The sequence below is a fragment of the Paroedura picta genome, chromosome 2 (genome assembly GCF_049243985.1).
Source record: "Paroedura picta isolate Pp20150507F chromosome 2, Ppicta_v3.0, whole genome shotgun sequence".
In the NCBI taxonomy this organism is placed as follows: Eukaryota; Metazoa; Chordata; class Lepidosauria; order Squamata; family Gekkonidae; genus Paroedura; species Paroedura picta.
The window spans coordinates 10,029,854-10,049,631 of NC_135370.1; the positions used below are offsets into that span (position 1 = coordinate 10,029,854).

Here is a 19,778-nt window from a genome sequence, read left to right on the forward strand (position 1 = left end):
TTAGATTTATCTTTTAAAGCCTAGCATTTTAAATCCCTTTAAATCCCTGACTCTGGATGCTTTGCAGAGTTTGTTGCCCAGCATACATCAGGAAAAATTGAAGTCACCCATAATTGCAAGGTCCTGATGCCCGGATATTCTATCAAGTTGCTCAAGGAGGGAAGAATCCACATCTTCACCCTTGTCAGGTGGTCTGTAGCAGATGCCAACCACTAAACTCTTTGTTTTTCCCTCCCTTATCTTCACCCAGATACTTTCCAATGAAGTGTCACTCTCCTCCTCTAATATCTTTTGACAGGCAAGCCTCACATATAATGTCATGCCATCTCCTCTGCAACCTTTTCTGGTTGTTTTGAACAATTCATATACATCCACTACTGCATTCCAGTTATCGGAATCATTCCACCAAGTCTCTGTAATGCCTACTGAATCAATTCTGTCTGCATAAGAAGCTCAAGTCCATCCTTCGGGCACCTGAAGACTCTTACCCTTGGTTCCATTTGACCCAGGGCCCATTCTGCACACATAGGATAATGCATTTCCAATATGCTTTGGCAGCTGGATTTTCCTGTGCAGAACAGGATAATCTACTTCTGAAGTGCATTGAAAGTGCATTATCCATTGTATGCAGAATAGGCCCAGCTTTCCCAGGTGAGCCGCTGCTATTTGCTCTCCTGCATTAGAATCCTTGCCTTGAACTTCTCCCTAGGTTTCTGCCAAGCACGCTCATCCCCAACTTGGATGAGTGAAGCCCTATGCTAGTAGGCCTTCTTCTTGTGGTCCCCGAGTCCAAATCCCACCTGCCGGCACCATCAATGCAGCTAGACCAGGGGTAGTCAAACTGCGGCCCTCCAGATGTCCATGGACTACAATTCCCAGGAGCCCCCTGCCAGCGAATGCTGGCAGGGGGCTCCTGGGAATTGTAGTCCATGGACAACTGGAGGGCCGCAGTTTGATTACCCCTGAGCTAGACGTTCATCTCCCAAATCGTTCCTCTTTCTCTGACATAATTTTAAAACTATGCCTATACATTCAACACCCTTTGCCACCTTGTGCAGGAATGGCTTAATGAGCCATGGGGCCCCTAGCACCAAAGTCGATTTAAGGATTTGCAAGGCCCTGTCAGAGTACAATTGCAATGGGAGCAGCCAGACTAGGTGCAGAGGGGCTCCCCCACAGTGGAAAGGCGTGTCATTTTGAATGTCCTTAAAGAAGGAAAATGGGGGAGGAGAAAGGATCCATGGGGGGAAAGGCACTGTTTGAGGTCCCTAGAAGTGCAGGGTCCGTAGCATGTGGATAAACCAGCCCTAGCCTTATGCCTCAGACCAGGACAGCAAGACCTCTTCCCTCCAGTGAGTGACTCATTCAATCTGCCAAACCCAAGACAGCTGCCAGGAGAAATGTAGGCTCTCCCTAAAGCTGTGTCTGGCTGACTGCTGAGCAGACTATTTTTATTCTTTTAATAACACCCCCCTCTAATTAGGCTCCTTTTGACACACAGATATTTCCCAGCTGGAAGCCTTCATGAGAATATGATTACCTCCTCATGGAATCATATCACAAGTGAACTCCCACGGTTTGGGAGAGAAACAGGACATGCGCTGAGGAAAACTGGACCGGAAGGATGACAGAAAAGAGGCACAAGTGCTTAATGAGGTTAAAATTCAATTTAGATGGGAGAAAACAGAACTGACACCACCAAACTTCCTAAATGCCTCATATTTCTTGGCAGGCCCAAAATACATTGTGGGGTGGTATTGTTGTTAGAGTACCCAACTGGGAACCAGAATGGTTTAATGGTTAAGAACTGTGGATTCTAATCTGGAGAATCATAGAATCATAGAATTGGAAGAGACTTTCAGGGTCATCTAGTCCAACCCCCCGCACTATGCAGGGCACTCACAACTACCTGCCCACCCACAGCGACCCCAATTTCATGCCCAAGTGATCCTCCCACCAAAATTCTTTAGAATGGAGCCTGGCCTGGAAGAAATTCCCCTACTATCCCACAGTGGTGATCAGCAATTCTCTGGGTATGCAAGGAAGGGCTACAAAAGACAAACACTGGCCCATCCCTTCCTGCCCACCCACTCACGATCTGCCTAAGTTCACAAAATCAGAATTTCTGTCAGATCAATTTCTGTCAAATCGATCTGAATTCAGCAGGATTGACAACGGGGGCGGGGGGAGTAAGTGCAGAACTAGCCCCATTTGGCTTTTTAGCTACTGAGTCACACTGCTGACTGATATTCGGTGTTTGGCTTACTTAGACCCCCAGATCTACTACAGATTTTCACACATGCTACTGCCAAGTCTCACCCAAGCTATAGTGATGCATACGATGAATATTCTTCTCCTTGCACTGGGTTGTTTCAAGCATTTTTCTTAAAGCCTGGCTCATTTCTAGTACTAGTTCTGGGGAAGGAGAGAGGATTCATTCCCCTTCCTTCATCTGAGCCCCTGAAGTCCTTTGAAATCAGAACACCCTTCCTCCATGAGGAGAAGCACCAATGTGAAGACCTTCCCCATAAAATAAATAAAAAGGTAAAGGTATCCCCTGTGCAAGCACCGAGTCATGTCTGACCCTAGGGGTGACGCCCTCCAGCGTTTTCTTGGCAGACTCAATACAGGGTGGTTTGCCAATGCCTTCCCCAGTCATCACTGTTTTACCCCCCCAGCAAGCTGGGTACTCATTTTACCGACCTCGGAAGGATGGAAGGCTGAGTCAACCTTGAGCTCCCAGCCTCATGGTCAGAGCTTCAGACAGCATGTCGGCTGTCTTATCACCCTGTGCCACAAGAGGCTCTATAAAATAAATAAATCAGCACAAATCCCTTTTCTAGGAGGAATAATGATGTTCCTGAAATAGAGAGCCAATGTGAGAACCTGGGTGGAACACAGTGGCAAATACCCTCTCACACACATGAACTGAATCAGACCACCAGTCCAAGTCAGTCAGTTATCTATTCAGACTAGTCGTGACTCTCCAGGGTCTCAGGTTAGAGGTCTTTCTCATCACCTACCAACTGGAGGTGCTGACCTGGGTGGCCCAGCCTAGGTGGATCTCATCAGAACTTGGAAGTGAAGACAATTCTGCGGGCCAGATTGGCTTGCTTTGGTGACCAGTTTCTGAAATGAGAGAGGAGGCCCTGGCTCAGCAGTAAGACATTGATTGATTGATTGATTGATTGATTGATTGATTGATTGATCGATCGATCGATCGATCGACATCTGCTCGGCATGTGGAAAGTCCCAGGTTCAAGTGAAGCAGTGTTGGCCCTGGTTAGTATCTGGGCAGGAGACCACAATGGAACACCAGGGTTGTTGCGCAGAGGCAGGAAATGGCCAACCATCTCTGAACATCATTTGCCTTGGAAACTCCAAGGGGAGGGGGAGGTTGCCAGCACTCCACCTCCCTTCCCGCTCACTAACTGTGAGATGCCAGGGATTGAACCTGGGACCTTCCACATGCCGAGCAGATGTGTTACTGCTGAGCCAGGGCCTCCTCTCTCATTCCAGAAACTGGTCACCAAAGCAAGCCAATCTGGCCCGCAGAACTGTCTTCAACAAATGTAGCCTCTTGCTGTGGCCTGGGGATAAGAAGAAAGAAAGAAAATCGATCCTGTCTAACCTACCCCGGATAAGAAAATATCTGGCAGTTCCCCCCTCTTGATTTACACGAAAACAGTCCTCGGCTGGGACACTGATTATAATGTCCTAGGATTACCACCAATTAAGAGTTTAGTTAATTGTCAGCTTTATTTGTGATGTTCCTGTAGAAGCCTATAAAGCCAAGTTAGAATGATAATGAGATCGCAGGAGTTCTGTTCGTCTTTCTGTATCTCTTTTTCAGAAGCTATTTTCAGCATCTTCATAGCAATTCTTTCTCGCTAATGGCAGAGGCGGTCGACAGCACCCCAGCCTCTGCGGATCATTTATTCTGCAAAACGGCGAAAACCCAAACTCTGTGTTAGAGCTTGAAGATCACAAAAAACAGACCGCGTCTTTATTCCAAAGCTGGCTGTGAACATTGAAATCAAGGGAGAGGGGAAAGAATCAAAAGCACTCCAGAAAAAGAAAAAGAAAAAATCCACAACTTTAGGATGCTTGAGATGCTTGCCAAATCAAGCCATCTCGATGGCACCAACTCCCCAAGAAGGCTGAGGACTAACCAGATGATTTTCAGCACCATTAGTAGCCTCTGAATAGATTGTTAGACCATTTTTCTCCATTATTTATTGATTATATTATATTTTTCTGCAGCTCTTCCCAGGGACTGTGGTTCTCAGTGGCTTGTGGTTTAGTGGCTTGTGTTTCAGGACTGTGCTTTGTAATTGTCAGCTGAGTTGAGCAGAACTGTGAAGAGGTGGTGCAGAAACGACTCAAATTACTACGCTTTAATGAAATTAACTTGGGGGACAAGATACAAGGATACTTGATTGACATGAGCTTCAGTCAAACGATGTTCGATATTTCAGAGAGCTTTTGACATTGGGCTGCAGTTCTTATTGGCAGCCCTACTTTCATCATGTCTAAGAACATAGGAGAAGCCATGTTGAATCAGGCCAATGCCCCCTTCCAGTTCAGCACTCTGCCTCAAACAGAGGCCAAAACCCAGATGATGGCCAAAACGCAGTGGCCAAAACCCAGGCCAGTGGTCCATTCAGCACTCAAGTGTCACACAGTAGCCAAAACCCAGGTGCATCAAGAGGTCCACCAGTGGTAACAGAACTGCAGAAACCCTCTCACTATCACCCCAAGCAGCAAAAAAACAGAAAATCACTGCCCCAGACATAAGAACATAAGAAAAGCTATGTTGGATCATGCCAATGGCACATCCAGTCCAACTCTTTGTGTCACACAGTGGCCAAAACTCAGGGACCACCAGGAGGTCCACCAGCAGGGCTATTTATTTATTTATTGTTTAGACTTATTGCCCACCACTCCCAAATTGACTCATGGTGGGTTATAACTGTCCGTATTAAAAGCCCCATTAAAACCCCATTAAAATAATTCCAGCTAGAAGCTGCAGTCCTCCACATGTGACTTCAGACAAAGGGAGGACAAAATCCTCCCTCCGTCACATGGCCTACCATGTGAGCAGCCAAGCAAACTAGAAGGAGCTCACTGGGGAAACTGTGGCCTCCACCACAAGCCTTCCTAGATCCCAGGTTAAGCCCATCCATTTCCCCACTGACTTCTTTAACTAAGCCCTGTTATGATGTAAAGTTCAACAAAGAAACTAGATGATCTAATGCAGCCTTTTTTACTGTTGAGAAACCCCTGAACTATTCTGCAGAAGTGGTAGGATCGTGCAGAATATGGTTGGGAAGCATAGCAGTGTACACACCCACTTGAGGCCCCTCCCCTTCCCACCCGCTCCAGACCCATCATTGGCCATTTTGCAAGAGGAAACGGGTTGACATGACCATATATCGTCGTATCTCCCAATAAATGTTTAAGAAATTAAAAAAATACATTAAAAATTAATTAAATCCCACCCATTCAGAAACTCTTTCCAGGGCCATCAAGAAACCAGAGGGTTTCATGAATCCCTGCTTGAGAAAGCCTGATATAATATTAGAATGGCATAGAAAACAAGGCAGAATGGCAAACTATCAAAGAAGAAGGAAAGAATGTATGCTGGCTAATTATCAAATAACTTCAACTGAGAGAAAAAACTGTCTTTGAAAAACAGATAATACAAAACACTTATTGGGCAAAATTTATAAATTGCTATTGCAGTATGACTTTGAAATAGAACAAGTGAAAGATTTTAAAATGAAATGGGCTCAAAACTTCAGAGAAAATATAAGTATGGACCCATGTGAGGCACTGTGTGTCAATGAAATGAAGTTTAGTGAATGTCAAAGAAAATTGCTATCAAATGCTCCCATTTATGGATGCTCCAAGAGGTACTGTAAAGTTCCATAAAAGCTATAATGAGAAATGTTGGAAATGCTATAAAATAAATTTGTCTTTTTATCGTATATAGTGGACTTGTCAGAGGGACAGAAATATTGGAATATGATTCATGGTGAAATGCAAAAAAATATTGAAAACCAGATTTAACAATGACTCACAAACGTATGTTATTAAATATGGTACCAAAAGTAATAAAATATATAGTGAACTTGTTAAATATATACTTACAGCTGCCAAGATTGTATATGCATCAAAATGGAAAAAAGAATCTTTGTCAGATCTTACAGAAGGGTCAAATACAATAAAAGAATAGGTGGGGGGAAGAAAAGAGTAATCACTTATAAAATCTGACTGGAAAAATCTGTTGAAATTAATTGGGGGTAACAGACCTGTTTTAAATTGATTGGGGGAAGGAAAAAGTAACTGAATTATTGAAATTGATTGGGGGGGGAGAACTGATGGCTCAAGCAGAGTCGTCTGAAGCTCAACCCTTCAAAGACAGAGGTCCTGTGGCTTGGCAGGAAAGGTCCAAGCGAGGAAGTGCGCCAACCCAATCTGGATGGACTACATCTAAAAGTGGTCCACTGCGCCAGGAATTTGGGAGTGATACTTGATGCCTCCCTCTCAATGGAGGTTCAGATCACGACGGTAGCTTGGCTGGCATTTTACCACCTTCGCCAAGCCAAGCTACTAGCGCTCTACTTTGCCCTAGAACTCCTGGCCACAGTGATCCACGTGATGGTCACCTCTAGGCTGGACTTCCGTAACTCACTCTATGCTGGCCTACCCTTATCCTTGATCGGGAAACTGCAACTAGTCCAGAACACGGCTGCCAGGATCCTCACAGCAACACTTCGGAAGTCCCACATCCAGCCCATCCTCCAGTAGCTGCGCTGGCTCCCGGTTGAATTCCGGATCAGGCTTAAGGTGTTGGTTATCACCTTTAAGGCCATACGCGGTCTGGGCCCAGTATACCTAAGGGACCGCCTCTCCAACTACACTCCTCAGAGCCCTGTGCTCTACTACATCCAACCTCCTGGTGGTCCCTGGCCCCAAGGAAGCCCGCTTGACCTCAACCAGGTGTCAAGCGTTGAAAGAACTCACAACTAGCTTCTTAATAATAAGAAAGCTTTATTGAGAAGTACTACAAAACATCAAGACTGGCGAAGTCAAATCTGACTTGAATACAGATTTGCTTCTCTTTATCAATACGATTCTCCCGCCCAAAACTTGAAAGTTCCCAAGGGAGGGGAGAAGGAGAGAAGAGACACATGCAATTAAAAACAGTGATACATTCTCATGACCTTGACTGGTTGATAGCAAAAACCTGGCCCAGCCGAGAGGCCTCAACAAGTGATAAGAGTTACAACAACATATATTTTACTTTTACTAGTTAGCATGATTACAGGACCTGAAGCAGCCAGGCGCCAAGCAATAAAACTGTCATGGAAGAACTCAGGCTAATTTATGGCAGAGATTCTAGCAATCCTGACATCCTTCCACCCTAAAAGGACCCTCCCCCACTAGCCCGCATCCACTGGTCGAGGGCAGTCAGGGAAAGCACGGTGGAAAGCTCGAAGGAGGCGGGGGGCTTTCACATTCTCCGCCTCCACCCTCTCCCTCTCCCCCGAAGGGAAATCTTTCCAATCCACCAAATATTGGAGGGGACCCTTGTGCACACGAGAGTCCAAGATCTGGTTGACCTCGTAGTGGGTGTCTTTATCAATATAGACAGGCACTGGTGTTGAGAGCGGAGGGTGCCAAACATCCGGCGCCGGGGCTCGCCGCAGCAGGCTGGACTGAAAAACCGGATGCACATTCCTGTAAGTTTTAGGCAAATGCAATTCCACAGTCACAGCATTGATCAGTTTTACAATGGGAAAGGGCCCCACAAATTTGGGACCCAGTTTCTTAGACTGTTGCTGACAGCGTAGGTTTTTTGTAGACAGGTAGGCAAGATCACCTACTTTCCAGGCTGGTGCAGGTGCGCGTTTTTTGTCTGCCTGAGACTTATATGCTTGTTTAGCCTCCTCAAGGCTAGAAACGATGTCAGGCCAACCTGCACTAATAGATGTCGCCCATTTGGTGACTTCAGGGGCTTCAACAGAAACTAACTCCCAGGTGGGTGCAGCAACTAGGTCTGTCCCGTAGACCACCTTAAAGGGAGACACTCCAGTGGAGGCATGCACCCCGTTGTTATAGGCAAACTCAGCAAGAGGCAAGAGGGCAACCCAATCATTTTGTTGGGTTTGATTAATAAAACAGCGCAGGTACTGTTCAAGAATTTGGTTCACCCGTTCAGTCTGCCCGTTGGACTCAGGGTGGTAGCCTGATGTCAGGGCTTGCTCTATCCCCAGCAACTTCAAAAGCTCCCGCCAGAACTTGGCAACGAATTGAGGGCCCCGATCCATGAGCAATCTCCTCGGAATTCCATGTAGGCGGATTATGTGAGTCACGAACATAGAAGCCAGTTTGGTTGCTGAGGGCAAGCCCGCACAAGGAATAAAATGGGCTTGCTTTGAGAAGGCATCCACCACCACCCAAACTACAGTCTTGCCCTGGCTAGGAGGCAGGTCCGTAATAAAGTCCATGGTGACATCGGACCAGGGACGGGCAGGAGTGGGCAGAGGCTGCAGTAGCCCTCGTTTCTTTCCTCCTGGGGGCTTGGAAACCAGGCAGGTAGGGCAGCCCTGCACATACTTCTCTACATCGCTCCTTAACGTTGGCCACCAATAATGTCTCCTGACCAGGTGCAGAGTCTTCACGAAACCAAAATGCCCTGCGGTTTTCGCATCGTGACAAAGTTTCAAAACGTCTCCTCTCGCCGCCGCTGGGACATACAGGCGCTCCCCCTTAAAAAACAGGCCCCCCTTGTCGACTAGGGCAGGGCGGAGGGAAGCAAACTCAGAGTCCCGTAACACCTCCTTCTGAACCCACCCACCGGGAATCGGGTTTCCTTTCTTTGTTTGACTGCGCGTCACTGCTGCCATCCCCAATTGGGCGGGGTGAAAACGGTATCCACCAATGGGTCGTGCTTACTGTTGTACTGGGGCAAGCGAGAAAGAGCGTCCGCCAAAAAGTTCATTTTGCCTGGCAGATGCTTAAGTGTAAAGTTAAAACGAGAGAAAAACTCCGCCCACTGCATTTGCTTGGCAGACAGTGAGCGGGGCTGCTTGAGTTCTTGGAGATTTTTATGGTCTGTCCAAACTACAAACGGGACGGCTGATCCCTCCAACCAATGCCTCCAAGTGGCAAGTGCTAATTTCACTGCGGCTGCCTCTTTTTCCCAAATCGCCCAGTTGCGTTCTGCCCCGGAAAACTTCTTTGACAGATAAGCTAAGGGGTGCAACTTCCCATCCTCCCCCTCTTGCAGGATCACGGCTCCCATTGCTACATCCGAGGAATCTACTTGCACGGTAAATTGCTTAGTGGGGTCAGCATGGGCCAACACCGGTTCAGATGTAAAAAGGAGCTTCAGATTCTCAAAGGCTTTCTGACACAAGGGGGTCCACTGGAGTGGGGCGCCCGGTCGATTTGCCGCCTTTCCCCCCTCCTTTGTTTTCAACAAGTCAGTGAGCGGCAGTGCCACCTTGGCAAAGCTGGGAATAAACGTTCTATAAAAGTTCGCGAAGCCTAAGAAGCTCTGGAGCTGCCTCCTCGTCCTGGGGGGTTCCCAGGCTAACAGGTCACGCACTTTGCCCGGATCCATTTCAATTCCCTCTTTGGAAACCCGGAACCCCAGAAACTCCACCGCATCCCGGTGGAATTCGCATTTTGAAAGCTTGGCAAACAGATGGTGCTTCCGCAGCCGGCTGAGCACTTCGCGGACTAATTTGGCGTGTTTGCCCGGGTCTTCTGAATACACCAAAATATCATCAATGTAAACCAGCACCCCTTGATACAACAAATCATGCATAATTTCATTTATCATGTTCATGAACACGCCCGGAGCGCCGGCGAGGCCGAACGGCATGACAGTATATTCAAATTGACCCAAGGGGGTGTTAAAAGCGGTTAGGTACTCATGCCCCTTCTTTATGCGGACCCTGTAATAGGCTTCTCTCAAGTCCAGTTTTGTAAAAATCCGGGCCCTCCCCAAATGTCCCAACAAGTCCTTAATCAAAGGCAAGGGGTAAGCATTGCAGGTGGAAACAGCATTCAGCCCTCTGTAGTCCGTACAGAGGCGTAGGGACCCATCCTTCTTTTTCACAAAGAGGACTGGGGCAGCCAAGGGAGAAGTGGCCGGTCTGATAAATCCCCTGGCAAGATTCTTGTCCAAGAACTCCCTAAGCTCCTTCATTTCCCTAGGGCTCATAGAATACAGTTTGGCTTTGGGAAGAGGCTCCCCCTTCTTTAGCTCAATTGCACAGTCTGTTTTGCGGTGGGGAGGAAGTTGGTCGCATTCGGTCTCTGCAAATACATTCTCAAACTCTCGATACTCCCGTGGGAGGGCAGGCGCCCTAGCCGCCCCCACTGCGGCCACGGTTTGACAGTCCCGAGCGGGTTGGGACCGCACATGCTGCTTGCAACTAGGTGACGAAAACTTCACTGTCCCTTTCTTCCACTTCACCGTGGGATCATGCTCCCGCAACCAGTCCAGCTCCAACACACACGGAAATGCGGAGTGGGGCGCTACCAAGGGTTGGATCTGCTCCCAATGTTTTTCAATGTCCAAGTCCATCGGGAGCGTTTTTACCGTGGCCTCCCCCCCTGGGGCACATTTCCCATCCAGTTGAGTAATGGGTAGGGGCTCCCCCAGAGGCACCTTCCCCACCCCCAAAGTCTCGGCTAGTGCTGGGCTAACCAGGGTTTTGGTACACCCAGAGTCCACTATGCAACGCACCCCCAATTTTTTCCCAGAGTTGGGCTCTGTGAGAGTTGCGGGCAAGAAGATCAGGGGAGAGTCACTCACCGCGCGTTTGCCCCTGCCGGAGACCTGCTGGCGGGGCGCCTTCACAGCAGGCCGTCTTCGTTTCCCGACTGCTCCTCCGATTGTATTTCTTCATCTTGGCTGCTGCCTTCCGATTCCTCCACCACAGTCGGAGCAAGCAGGGACTTGGCGGATTTCTTCGGGGCCACTTTCTTGGTTGTAAAAGTTTTGGCTGGAGTTCCCCCCGCTGGCTTGGCACTGGGCGAGGTCTTGGTTGGGCATTGGGCGAGAAAATGGCCAGCTTGGCCACAACCCAGACACAATCCCTTCTCCATGTGCCGAGAGCGCTCGCTTGGTTCCAGTTTAGCCTTGGGCTGGGCTTTCTTAGGGGTAGAGGTCTTTCCACCCGTCTTGTCAGGAATTCCTTTATATTCGGCCAGCCGCTCCAGACGGCTTTCCATCTCTCCTGCCAGCTGCACCCACCCCAACACGGTCAGTGGGTCTTCCAAAAGGAGGCACTTGCTGGACAAGTCTCCGGAGAGTCCCCCCACGAAAGCATGCACTCTCTGGGGCTCAGTCCAATCCGGCACAGCTGATGAAAGTTCCTTGAATTCCCTGGCATACTCCGCCACTGTCATTTTCCCTTGCTTCAGGGCCTTGAGTTTCTTCTCCGCCGTCTCCTTCTCGAAAGGCTCCACGTACATTAGGCGCATGGTTCTCAGGAAGTGATTGTAGTTACGGACGGCTCTCGGATTGTAACGATAGAGGACCATGAACCACTTTGCTGCCTTTCCTTCTAAGCACTCCCCCACGAAACGAATGCGCTCGGCATCGTCATTGAAGGTGAACCCCATGTCCATCATGTAGGCTTGAAGATGCACCAGGAAGGACGGGAAAGTTGACGGGTCACCCGAGAACTTGGCTTTGAACTTGTAGGTGCTCCGCATCTCCACTCCCCTGAGATGGGGAGGCAGACGTCCCGGACCCCAATCCATTGGAGCCCGCGCTCCACGACCGACACCTCGACCAACTCCTACCGCTGCTCTCGCCGCCGCCGCTGCTCTCGCCGCCGCCGCTGCTCTTGCTGCTCCAGCCGCCGCACCAGCCGCCGCTGCTGCTCCGTCCGCTGCCCCAGCTCCATCAGCAGCCGCCGCTGCAATTTGTAATCCACCGGCTCCCGCAGCCAGTTCTTGGGCCACAACTTGACCCAAACCCAGGAGTCCCGCTCCTCTCCCAGCATCGGCCCCACCAAGGCCGTTGTCTTCTTCCTCCTTCTGCAGCTGCGCTGCCGCTCTCGCCGCCGCCAGGGCTGCGGCTTCGGCTTCGGCGGCGGCATTCATCGCCACCTCCTCGCGCTCCCTCAGGGTGGGAAGATCCCCCAGCCTTTGGCCACCGGGCTCGCGGAAGTCTACTTGCAACTCGCGCAGCAAGCGTCTCGCCTCACGCTGCTCTTCCGGATCCAACCGTCCCGATACACCTTGCAGCCAACTGGTCACCTTGTCCAGTTTCTGCTGCAACTCCCGTACCTCGAGGGTGGACGCCATCCCTTGGCTGGGCATCCCCATGGGCAGTTGATCAGGCCACTGTTCATCACCCGTCAGGCGGTCGTACTTCGATAGACGCCTGCGTTCGGTGATGTGCTTTTCCAGGAAATCTGCGTGGCCCGGGGTCGCATCACCCAAGGCTCTGACCATGCCCGAACTAAACGAGCCCACGCCGGCCACTTCGTCCTGAGAGAAGTCCCACTCCAGGCCCTCTTCCTTCTCAGTATAGATATTGCCTTCGTCCTGCATGTTGGCAGGCGAAAGGTGTTGTGAGATTTGACTTAATGTCAAGCATTGAAAGAACTCACAACTAGCTTCTTAATAATAAGAAAGCTTTATTGAGAAGTACTACAAAACATCAAGATTGGCGAAGTCAAATCTGACTTGAATACAGATTTGCTTCTCTTTATCAATACGATTCTCCCGACCAAAACTTGAAAGTTCCCAAGGGAGGGGAGAAGGAGAGAAGAGACACATGCAATTAAAAACAGTGATACATTCTCATGACCTTGACTGGTTGATAGCAAAAACCTGGCCCAGCCGAGAGGCCTCAACAAGTGATAAGAGTTACAACAACATATATTTTACTTTTACTAGTTAGCATGATTACAGGACCTGAAGCAGCCAGGCGCCAAGCAATAAAACTGTCATGGAAGAACTCAGGCTAATTTATGGCAGAGATTCTAGCAATCCTGACACCAGGGCCAGAGCTTTCTCCATTCCGGCCCCCACCTGGTGGAACGAGCTCCCAGAGGAGATCAGGGCCCTGACAGAACCTAAACAGTTCCACAGGGCCTGCAAAAGGGAGCTCCTCTGCCAGGCATTTGGTTGAGGTCGACCAAACCACCACTTCCAGTTGGCCCTCAAGCTCCCCCCCCCCTCTACGACCAACATTAATCGGTTGCCCACAGGGTCCAGTAACAATTGAGCTGAGGCTCTTACAATTTCTATTTTATGTATCATTGTTATTATCATGTTAAATTATTGCTGTTATAATATTACTGCTGTTATTGTTACCTGTTACCATGTGTTAATTGTATCCTCCCTGTTTTCTGTAAACCGCCCTGAGCCCTCGGGGAGGGCGGTATATAAATATAATGAATGAATGAATGAATGAATGAATGAATGAATGAATATAACCAAAAAATGCCCTTCCTAGAACCACAGAGTGTTGCTGTTGGGGGGGATAATCTTGTGCCTCCCCCACCAGCTGATCAAGGCCCCATCATTCAGCAAATGTCTTCCAAATCCATGTGCATGACTCTGCAAGTCATAATGGGATTCTGAAAATCTGTCAGGGGATTGGGCCAGCCCTTCTCCATTCAGCCCCCTCTGTACCTTGGCTCGCCATCACTCCTTCCCAGGCCTCTGTTCTGTATTTGCCCATGAGCCAAAAAGTGCCACAAGATTTGCTGTAACAGATTTGGACATTGCAAGAGCTATCTCGCTCCCAATTATTTCCCCGCAAGCTCCCAAAACAAAGAGCAACCGCAGCTATGTGCAGAAGCTTGTCACTTTGAGTTGATTCAACGGGAAGTGGTAGATCCTACAACAGCCACATTGCTGTCAATTCGACAGACCTCCAAGAGAAGGTGCCAGTTGTCATGCTTCTGGAAGGAAACAGAAACTTTACCTTGGTTGAAACTTCAGCAACCAAGTTCCACTGGTTTGGATCCAGGAATTCCACTGGCTGGCCCTCAAAGCCAGTTTGGTGTAGTGGTTAGGAGTGCCGACTTCTAATCTGGCATGCCAGGTTCGATTCTGTACTCCCCCACATGCAGCCAGCTGGGTGACCTTAGGCTAATCATGGCACTGATAAAACTGTTCTGACCGGGCAGTGATATCAGCACTCTCTCAGCCTCACCCACCTCTCAGGGTGTCTGTTGTGGGGAGAGGAGAGGGAAGGTGACTGTAAGCCGCTTTGAGCCTCCTTCAGGTAGGGAAAAGCGGCATATAAGAACCAACTCTTCTTCTTCTTCTTCTTCAAACTCAATCTTCCCAAGAACAGTGACCTGATGGAAAGAAGGAATTAAACAGCTGAGTAGCATCCAGAAAGACAGTTGCACCAGGTGCCAACAAGAATTGGACCTTGGTCTGACTTCGTTATAACTAAGATGCAGTTGGGTGGTAATGTTGGTCTGAAGCAGAAGAACCATGTTTGAATCCAGAGGTACCCTTAAGACCAACAAAAGTTTTATTGTTATTGTGAGCTTTCATGTACAGGCACACTTCTTCAGATGCAATGAAATGGAAGGGTGAGAGCTAAAAGGCTCTTGGCTTGTGGATCAAGCCAGAGAACTCTTTAAGTGTTCCAGAGTTTTCAGAAGGGGTCTGGTTCCTCCTGCAATAGATCGAAGCAAGCTGTGACATGCACCGTCTGGGGCATGTTTGTATTTTTAACCTCAGGGTAACTTTAAATACACATGCACCAAGTGAAACTTAGTAGCACTCCTGGAGTAGAAGGTGCAGAAACTAGAAGACTGCCTGTCCACACTTTGTCCTATAAAGGAGGGTGAAGAGTTCTTGGAAGGAACTCATGCAGTACTTTTCAAAAGGTGCCTCACCAATTAGAGGAAAACCCAATACAAGGACAACAGATGGAAGAATGTTACCTAGAGGTAACCAGTTCCACAGTGGAGACCGAGATCTGATCTCTATTTCTTCTCCGTATGGGGAAAGTTGCTTGCTTGGTTAAGCTTTGCTATGTGACAATGGAAAACAACAAAATTGGTCAAAATCGCACTTTTCAGATCTGCTAAGGAATTACGTTTGGACTAAAATTAAGGGTCAATTAACTTTTATTTCTAATAGCTTAGCCAAGCAGGCATCAGAGGCAGAGGGTTGTTTAGGAAAGTGGTGGGTTCTCCTTTGGAAGTTTTTAAGCAGAGGGTAGATAGCCATCTGACAGAAATGCTGATTCTGTGAATGTAGGTAGATTGTGTGTGGATGGGCAGAAGGGATTCTTGTGGCTTTTCCTTGCAAGCCCAAAGGAAATACCTCGACCAGGGCCAGGGCCATTTAGGTCCTGGCCCCTACCTGGTGGAATAAACTCCTGCATGAGCTACGGGCCCTGTCAGGACTCTCTGAGTTTTGCAGGGCCTGAAAAACGGAGCTCTTCCTCCAGGTGTTTGGTTGAGGCCAGGTGGGGACCCTGGGGTATAAGATTTGGTCCTCCTCCCCTGGCTCCTACTGCGATCACTTGATGCACTAGTGAGCATACTGATGCAGCTCAGCTACTTAAACATCTTAAAAACAGCCCTTCAGGGCTGACTTCACCAAATTACTTGCTCATTGCAAAGACAAGACCCTGCCACAAATTTGGTTAGGGCACTTCCGCACATTAAAAAAAAATAGCGTTACTCCAGCGTAATGGCTAAGTGCTAAATATTATCACACCTCCAGCCATTCCGCACCTTGCTGTCTCGTTTCTGTCTCCCGCCTTTTCACGCTCCTTACATTTCACACTGCCTGCTGGAAATTTCGGAAGAGAGCAACGTACTTCACACACGACTCTCTTCCACCTGTCAATCAATCCTGGCAACCAATCCCTTTTCTCAACATTTTAAAGGGCCCGCTAATTTTCTTTTAATTCAATGCTTCTCCATTGAAATGTCAATGCATCCAATCATAGATGCATAGTGCTTTTTATTGCTACCCCTTATGGAATCATGGTCTTGATACTTAAAAAAAAAATCAGGTACTTTTCAAATTTTTCAAATACTCCCCTCCGGTGTCTTGATTGGTTCAATTGGAGACTTCCTTGCCTGCCTCCAGAACAAACAGAATGAATAAAGAAAAACAGTTAAACAGGACTCTCTCCTCCCCTCTTTATTTACAAAATAGTTTCTAGAATCATAGAATCATAGAATCATAGAATCATAGAACCATAGAGTTGGAAGGGGCCATGCAGGCCATCTAGTCCAACCCCCTGCTCAAGGCAGAATCAGCCCAAAGCATCCTAAAGCAATTATCTTCTAAATCAAACTATTTCATTCTTTTAAGCAGCTTGATACTTTGCTCTGTTGCATAGTTAAACTCTGCCAGCATACTAGGGATTATCAGATTACCATTCTAAACAGGATGTTATTTGTTGTTGGCCCAGTTTCAAGTAAAGTGATACAGGGATGGGAGTTGCACACAGAGATTCTCCCGATTAATGAGTCATCTCTGACGTGCTCTTTCCCCATCCTTTTTTGCCATGCAAGCTGCATCGGAGGTTGGGTTTTTGAGCATTCTAAGATGAGCACTATAGAGCTATAATTCTATGGAAGAAGCATTGGGATCAGTTGACCAGCTTATAAGAGGTAGTGAATTGATCCCACTGGTTCTGCTATAGCAAGGGTAGTCAAACTGCGGCCCTCCAGATGTCCATGGACTACAATTCCCAGGAGCCCCCTGCCAGCGAACGCTGGCAGGGGGCTCCTGGGAATTGTAGTCCATGGACATCTGGAGGGCCGCAGTCTAACTACCCCTGCGCTATAGCATTATAGGTCTACAGCACTCAGCTCAGAACATCCGCAAAAAAAAAACCAACCTCCAAGGCACCTCGCAAGGCAAAAATGGCTGGGAAAAAACAGCATTGCAAGAAGTTCTATGGACATTTTAGACAACACAACTCAGTAGTTCAGAGGGACAAAGAAGCAGTGAAAGTCAGAAGGAAGCAGTTTTCATCAGTGGTGGCTCAATCACACTTTGCTAACCCAACACAGGTGAGTTTGTCTGAACAGGTAAACGGAATCCTAGCAGCTGGTCACTAAAACGGGTCTGTCTAAATTGACAGGGAAAAAAATGTTAGCAACCAGTTACTTAAATAGAATACAAATCTTGCTTGAAAGCCCCCAATGTTCTTATGTTCTTAACTGGGCTGTAAATACTAGTCTATTTACAAGTCAGTCTTGTTCGGAGCTTAGCAACAGTTCTTAGGAAAATGCACAAATGGCCAGGATCCTTTCATTTAAACTTGACAAGCTTCACTGATGTTCACAGGGGTCCTCCCAAGAGTTAAACCAACAAACCACAGCAAAGCAAGGCGGCTCCCCTCTGGCTAATGAACAGTCACATAATACCTGTGGTGAAAGCAACAACATAAAAGCAATCACCTACAGCCGTCTTTTCCAAAAGTCAAGACCATAAAGCAGTGAGCACAGGCAAACATTTGAGTGCTTTAACAAATCAAGTAAAGCTGCACACATAAAAACCCAATCCATCCACAACTTCCTGGGGAAATACATTTGCAGGCCCTTGTCAGGTGGACACACCTGCATAGAGGACTTTCCTGGTTTAGGATGTGGAAACAGAGAAGGCCTTGGGGCCCTGCTCAAGCCAATTCACCCTCAGGTGATTAACCCTCAAGCAGGTTCATATGGGGGGAAGGTTTGGTTTTAGCTATTATTAGCTATTAGCTGAGCTATTATTATTGCTGTTGTCAATTCTGCACCCACCCCCCACCCCCACATGCAACCAGCTGGGTGACCTTGGGCTCACAATGGCACTGATAAAACTGTTCTGACCGGGCAGCGATATCAGGGCTCTCTCAGCCTCACCCCCCTCACAGGGTGCCAGTTGTGGGGAGAGGAAAGGGAAGGTGAATGTAAGCCACTTTGAGACACCTTTGGGTAGAGAAAAGCAGCATATAAGAACCAACTCTTCTTCTTCAGTAATATCAGGGCTCTCTCAGCCTCACCTCCCTCACAGGATGTCTGTTGTGGGGAGAGGAAAGGGAAGGTGATTGGAAGCCACTTTGAGACTCCTTCGGGGAGAGAAAAGCAGCATATAAGAACCAACTCTTATTCTTATTCTTATTCTTATTCTTATTCTTATTCTTATTCTTATTCTTATTCTTATTCTTATTCTTATTCTTATTCTTATTCTTATTCTTATTCTTATTCTTATTCTTATTCTTATTCTTATTAATGATATTTCTAGACTGCCACTCTCTGCTAGCAGGCTTGGGGCTGTTTACAACATAGGTCAGAACATTCATAGTCAAATTAAAAAACATCCCAAAATTAAAACTTAGAGCTCCACAAGATTTGCAGGGCATAAAGCTCCCTTTGTCAGAGCTCAGGTTCTGACTCTTGAAAGCTCACATAATTCCACCACCATCTGAAGACAATCCTAAGACTAAAAGAACAAAACATGATGCTAAGCAGGGAAGGGGGGGGTAACCTACTGTGAAACATACTGTCAGAATTGTCTCTTTCTGCCATATATTATGTCGCCTTCCCTTTCCTCTCCCCACAACAGACACCCTGTGAGGGAGGTGAGGCTGAGAGAGCCCTGATATTACTGAAGAAGAAGAGTTGGTTCTTATATACTGCTTTTCTCCACCCGAAGGAGTCTCAAAGTGGCTTACAGTCGCCTTCCCTTTCCTCTCCCCACAACAGACACCCTGTGAGGGAGATGAGGCTGAGAGAGCCCTGATATTACTGAAGAAGAAGAAGAGTTGGTTCTTATATACTGCTTTTCTCCACCCAAAGGAGGCTCAAAGCAGCTTACAGTCGCCTTCCCTTTCCTCTCCCCACAACAGACACCCTGTGAGGTAGATGAGGCTGAGAGAGCCCTGATATTACTGAAGAAGAAGAAGAGTTGGTTCTTATATACTGCTTTTCTCCACCCGAAGGAGGCTCAAAGCGGCTTACAGTCGCCTTCCCCACAACAGACACCCTGTGAGGTGGGTGAGGCTGAGAGAGCCCTGATATTCCTGCTCGGTCAGAACAGCTTTATCAGTGCTGTGGTGAGCCCAAGGTCACCCAGCTGGTTGCATGTGGGGGAGTGCAGAATTGAAGCTGGCTCACCAGATTAGAAGTCTGTACTCCTACCACTACACCGTTGGCTTTCTGGAGTACCAGATTTCAAGCCGGGGGTTGGGAATGGAACCTGCCAAAGTCTAGGATGTGCTGGGGTGGTCCCCATCTCATACCAGGTGTCAATTGCAGAGTTTCCTTGGATTTGCAATTTCTACCTGGATTTTTGAGCCAATTTTACTCAGATCACCCTCCCATTAACAGACCTCTTAAAAAGGAAGCACTCGAAAGCTCACGCCCTGAATAAATCTTTGTTGGTCTTAAAGGTGCTACCGAACTCTGATTTTATTGGGAAAAGGATTGTCAAGGTGTACCAGGAAACAATTCACAATTCTCATGGACTGTGTATTTTGGGAGCATATTGTGAAGCTTCAAGAGGAGATTGCAATGCCAGATGGCTGAAGCTGAGTTCATTCACAATTTCAGAACAGTGCAATTCCCTCCCCCTGACTGGGGACATAGGATTCTAATCTTCACTACAGATCATAATGTTCTACCCCTAAGCATTTTTGCTATGTTCTGCTCAAGCTGCTTCAGGTGGGCATTGTATCTTTGCATCCTGGATTTCTGAATTTCTCCTAGGATGTAGAGTCCAGGACATTCCAATTTAGAAAAGAGACAGCAAAGGAGGGA

The 19,778-nt window shown here is 47.7% G+C and overlaps 1 protein-coding gene across 1 annotated transcript in view; it reads right to left on the reverse strand.

Annotated features, from left to right (window-relative positions):
• CPS1 (carbamoyl-phosphate synthase 1) overlaps positions 1-19,778 on the reverse strand; it is a 199,818-nt gene that overhangs the window by 118,812 nt on the left and 61,228 nt on the right. Inside the window, 1 exon segment of the mRNA XM_077324194.1 lies at positions 13,973-14,035. Coding sequence (XP_077180309.1) covers positions 13,973-14,035 — 63 coding nt within the window.